General features: G+C 39.6%; 1 protein-coding gene across 1 annotated transcript; it reads right to left on the bottom strand.

The window, feature by feature from the left end:
* Positions 1–1878: 1878 nt before the first annotated feature.
* On the bottom strand, positions 1879–5142 carry LOC123094189 (histidine-containing phosphotransfer protein 2-like). The gene is made up of 6 exons (XM_044516249.1): positions 5023–5142; positions 4783–4904; positions 4599–4667; positions 2967–3038; positions 2527–2599; positions 1879–2130 (listed from the first exon to the last, which is right to left on the bottom strand). Exons 1-6 carry the CDS (start codon positions 5080–5082, stop codon positions 2095–2097), a joined length of 432 nt encoding a protein of 143 aa, XP_044372184.1. The 5' UTR covers positions 5083–5142; the 3' UTR covers positions 1879–2094.
* Positions 5143–5398: the final 256 nt, after the last annotated feature.

The raw sequence follows: 5398 nt of genomic DNA, 5'->3' as shown, positions 1-5398 counted from the left end.
AGCTTAGGACCTGCTGATCCTCGATCCATGGACCATGCAGTGGATTCAGCTCTACGGCCGTGGTCTTGTCCGATTTGGTGATCTCCACTGTTTTTGGCGGCGCTGCATCGCTGCTGTCGAGAAGATCGGTCACCTGCGCGCCTCGCAGTGCCGGCAGAACTTGCGCCTTCCATAGGAGGTAGTTCCCCCTCGCGAGCTTCTCTATTGGTGGAGTGCCGAGGTTGAGGCCGACAGCGCTGGAGCTCATGGTGATAGCGATGGAAGGGCGTAGGGTTCTGGTTTTTGTGTTTGCTAGAAGATAGGGAAGAGGCTAGCTCTGTATACCATGTAAGAATTGTGGTATAAGCGTTCCCACTCTCCCCTTGGGAGAGCCGCGTGCATCTATTTTTTGAGGGCAAACATGCCTTGCCGTGGCGTACAAGGGAACGAGAGAGAATCTCGTTCTGGTTCGGTACAAGAGGTAGAGATAGATACGGGAGGGAGAGAGATAGAGATTGTTTAAGATTACATGAGGAAAACAACTCAAACTCTAACAGTTTCTTTGTCATTTCGGTAAGGTAGTACGAAACGCTCGACCACACGTTAAGTGATGAGTGGTGCATGAACCTTTTTTTACGTTCGCAATGCTCAGTATTGCAATGTTTTTTATTTTATTTTTAGAACCTATTATAATTTCACAATGGTCCTATAGGAATGTTAACATTTTATTCAATTGTCATGAATTTTCAAATTTTTTATGGATTTCTAATATATAGCCATAAATGTAAAAAATATTTGCAAGAGTTAATTATTTTCATCATTTTTTATTTTTTTGATAATTTTAGAAAAAAAATCTCACACTATTATAAAATACTCGTAAAACTGCAGAATTATTTTCAAATTTATAAAATATTGCCTAATTATCGAAATGTTCATAAATTGATATTTTTTGATGAATTTGGAAATTTTAAACAAATTATTGAAAAGCCATGGAATGTAAGGAATGTTGATTTATAACAATTTTTAGGGATTTTTAAAAAGTTTCTCAGATTTCAAAATCATAATAAAATAAAAAGGAAAAAACAAAAACCAGTGAGAAAAAAAATTGAAATGAAAAAAGTTAGAAAAGGGATAAAAATTTAAAGGTGGCATAAATATAAAATTGAGGAAAAAACAAGTAATTTCTCCAAAAGGGAAGAAAACCCAAACATAAAGCTACATATAACCAGAAAAAAACTAATACAAGAAAAGAAATCAGTGGATGAACTCGTGCTAGCGACATGAGAGAAATAGAAGTGGGCCTCGCCCAGAATGATCGGAGAGTGTGCATGTTCGTTTTAATGTAAATCCCAATGGTTTTGAAAAACAATCGCTAATTGATAATGTTTTTGCGAATTTCTTAAAATGATTATTTTTGTAGTACTTATGTATTTATTAATTGTTCTGTATTTTAAAAAATGTATACAAATTGTAAAAATGTTCATCAAAAGTAAAGAATGTTAGAATACAATGTTTTTTGTGAAATATTCTGAATATTTTAAATATAATGAAAGGAGAAAGAAACCATGCAAAAAGTCACAAATGAATAATAAATAAAATTAAAATTAAATTCAAGATAAATGCAAAATAAGAAATAAGAAAATATATAAAAAGATAAAAATCAAATAGGAAATAAAACAAAAAAATATTTTTATAATTAAAAAACAAAATAAAAGATAACATAAAGCTAGACTGGTAAATCAAAAATACCAACAGAAGATAAAAAGCAGCGGAACCAACTAGTGCCAGCGACAAGAGATAAATGTAAGTGGACCTAGCCCAAAAATGGGAGGCACCAACATTCTACAGTAGAGAGAGGAATATAAAACAACAAAATTATATCACTTCACCAACCAACCAAACAAAGCATAGAGTTTACACACAGCCTGCGGACACACATTTGGCACCTGGAATTATATCATGACATGCAAGTACATATAGTTGACAGACACACATGACATGCAAGTTTCTTGAACAGGGTTATGAGCACACCCTCCAAACCCAGACACTCCTTGAACACCGTGTCTACATGCCAGGAATCACATAGGGCAATTATCTTTTTTGCTTCCATTGCTACTACTGAGGACCCATGGCCGCGATCTGCTGCTCCAGCTGCATCAAAAGAATAAAATGTTAATCATTATGACCGGTCTATGGTGCACCGTGGTGCTCAAATCACATGGTGTCTCAAATCAGTTACAAGATGGTCCGCATCTTACTCTAGCACTTGTTAAGTTATGATGCGAAACAAAGAAATTCCATTTAGAGCCGACCCATACATCTACTAAAAGTGACCACAAAATTAAGGCATGAACATTTCAAATACCTTGACCTATTAAGTGTTTCATAAAACCCAAAATTATATCTAGACAAATTTCAACACCAAACAAGAATAAGATTCAGGTTATTCATTTTTATCCTAAACGATATACGAACAATCTGTGGATTATCATACTACTAGTGAGAAATTGGAAGTAAAAAAGCCAACATAGGCACATAAGGTGCTACCTGCATCATTGTCTGTAGCTTGTTGAACACTTCATAAAACTCATTCCTAACAAGGTCCAATGCCATGAGGCACCTGCAATAATGCAAATATACACATTGTCAAATTCTGGGGAGATCAAGCGAGTTGAACGGAAATGGTTCAGAAATTTTGATCCTGTATTTGAAAAATAAAGGCTCTAACCATATCAGCTGTGTTATAAATAGAAGTCAGGCCCACAAGTTACAAGAGGATCATCAAACATTAGCACATTCCGATAATGAACCAAATTCTACCAATCATATGTGATAGGAGATCAAGTGAAAAAGCAGGTCATGTCTTAAGAATACTAGGTTGGTTTGAGCTAAATATTCAACTGGCATGTTTATATGCAAATTTTCAAAATACATAGAGTGGAGAATAATTACTGCGTTACAAATATAATAAGGCACCGAGTACTAACCCTTCTTTACTTTCTGCCTCATAAAACTGACGGAAGTGGGTGCAGGAGAGATTCACTTTCTTAGCAACAACACTGTAAACATACCAAGCAGCGCCAATCAGGGAGCTAGAAATTTCTCAAACTTATTAAAAGCTGCAGCAAGTTGATACACATAAGCATACTTCCGATGTCACAATATGTAATATCCTCAAGGTATCATTTCCTACTATGGTTGTCAACCAGTGGCGGCAGTAGAGGGTGGCCAGGGTGGGCCATGGCCCACCCTGGGATTTGGAAATAGAGTTTATACCATAGGAGAAATGCTAATTTTTCTTTTAAAAAATCAATGTACATGTACAGTAGTATTGCTGGCCCACCCTGGTTCAGTCGCCTAGCTCTTGACAAACAATAGATTGTTTGATAAACTAGAAAAAAACGGGTTTATGTGCAATAGCAGATTAGTAGTACCGGAAATATTTGCAAACCGGCGAAGTTTTTCTTGCAGAGTCATAACGTTGGCATGCTCGGAAGACAACTAAATTTGGCCCTTTTAATTATGGCTATACGACAGCGCAAATGGCACAAGCCACATGCTCATGACATACACACCCCGCGCAGATGCATCCGAATAGAAACAACGTCTACTAGAAACCAGAAAATGAATATTGGCATTATGTAGAATAGAATATAATCAAATACTACAAAAATTTGCAGAACGAACAAATTTCTCATGCCATTGGATGAAATGCAGATTCAAAAATACTAAATTACTTTGCACAATGGCAAAGACCTTGCTAAGCTATAACATTTCCATTGGCATGAATACAGACGACTCTGTTAAACATAACACAACTAAATTCACCCCTTCTACATATGGTTATACGACAGCCACACGGCACGATTCGTGTCTGTGCCATCACATCTGAGCAGAAAAAAACATTGATGTCCTGGACAAACAAAAAAACCTACGTTTTTTTTTTGAGAAGTAAAAAACTCACGGTTGGCATCACATAGCAGACATGGCACTGTGATAGGTGGATAGGCTTCACTGAATGATGATGTGGAATAAAGCTGATGTGGACAGTGTGCATGGTAAGAAAATTGATAGTAGTGGAGATCAACTTCTTAAGAATGTTAGATTCCCAAAATGTTGGCAAAACGACATTTTTTTCCTTGCAGAGATTAGAGTATTGCCATTGGGCAATAATACTGGCTATTATGTTAAAGGAAACACAATTAAATCCAACTCTTCTAAATATGGTTACAGAAAAGCCGCAAATGACATGAATAAATGCCCCTGATGCACCAGCACGCCTGAATAGAAGCAACATCGATACCGCTGACATTCGAGAAAAACCGCTGACATTTCGACAGCATATCATTAATATATACCAGAAAGGTTTGCAACACGACAGACCTATCCTCGCCGACCCACAAAAATTGCCGTTGGCATGGGTACGGGCACTTCTGTTGCGCGAAACAGAACTAAATTCGGCTCTTTTACTTATGACTATGCGACAACGCAAAAACGACGCAACTGATGACAAACACATCTGAATTGAACGACGTCCATAGTTTTTTTTTTTTCTATTTTTTTGACATCAACAGTTAAAAATGGGCCGGGGAAATAAAGGGTTTTATCATGGTAATCACCTGCCGCTGCACCCCTTGAGCTCATGCACCAGTGCGCCCACCCTGCCGAAGTTCACCACGGGCAGGTTCCTACGAATCACAAGTTAAGCAAAGCAGACAAAATCAACCCTTCGTAAAGAAATATAAGAGCGTTAGATAACTACTCCTAGAGGGGGTGGGAGAGCGCAGGGGCAGAAGTACGGACAGCAGGCGGGCGATTTCGTGGAGGATGTTGTCGGCGTCGTGGAGGAAGATGTTGATGACCTGGGCGAGGAAGCCCTCCTGCTCCACCGACCGCAGGTGCTGGAAACCTTCGTCCACAATGCCCTAGATGATCACACCAGATGGAAAATTAGGCAGCCAGCCAAAACCGGCAATCCCCAGTGATTCCAGACCATAAGCACAGGGCGATTAGATGGGATGTGAGGGAACGAAGGGGGCTCACCGTGGCGAACATGGAGTCGAGGAGGGCGTTGAGCTGGGCCTTGAGCGCGGCGGCTGCCATGGCGAGGAGGTCCGGGAGTCCGGCAGCGCAAGGGGGCGATCCGGGGGTAGGAGCGGCGGAGTGGACGAGGACAGCGGAGAGAATATAGCGGAGGCGTTTTGGCAGCCATGAATTAATGAGCTTGGCGACGGCCTGCGTGCATGCAGCTACGTACCGCTGGATGGATTGATGATACCGCGTGCATGCATGCATGAGCTAGCTGTTGCACCTCTCTACAGCAAAGTACCAGTACACGTCCAGTTGCGGTTTTCCAAAACAGCAATGGTATTCTGCTGCTAAAGAAAAAGCAAATCAGCAATGGTATTCTTATTACATA

This window comes from Triticum aestivum, chromosome 4B (assembly GCF_018294505.1).
Source record: "Triticum aestivum cultivar Chinese Spring chromosome 4B, IWGSC CS RefSeq v2.1, whole genome shotgun sequence".
NCBI classification, from domain to species: Eukaryota; Viridiplantae; Streptophyta; class Magnoliopsida; order Poales; family Poaceae; genus Triticum; species Triticum aestivum.
This window is presented reverse-complemented; position numbering and strand designations above follow the sequence as displayed.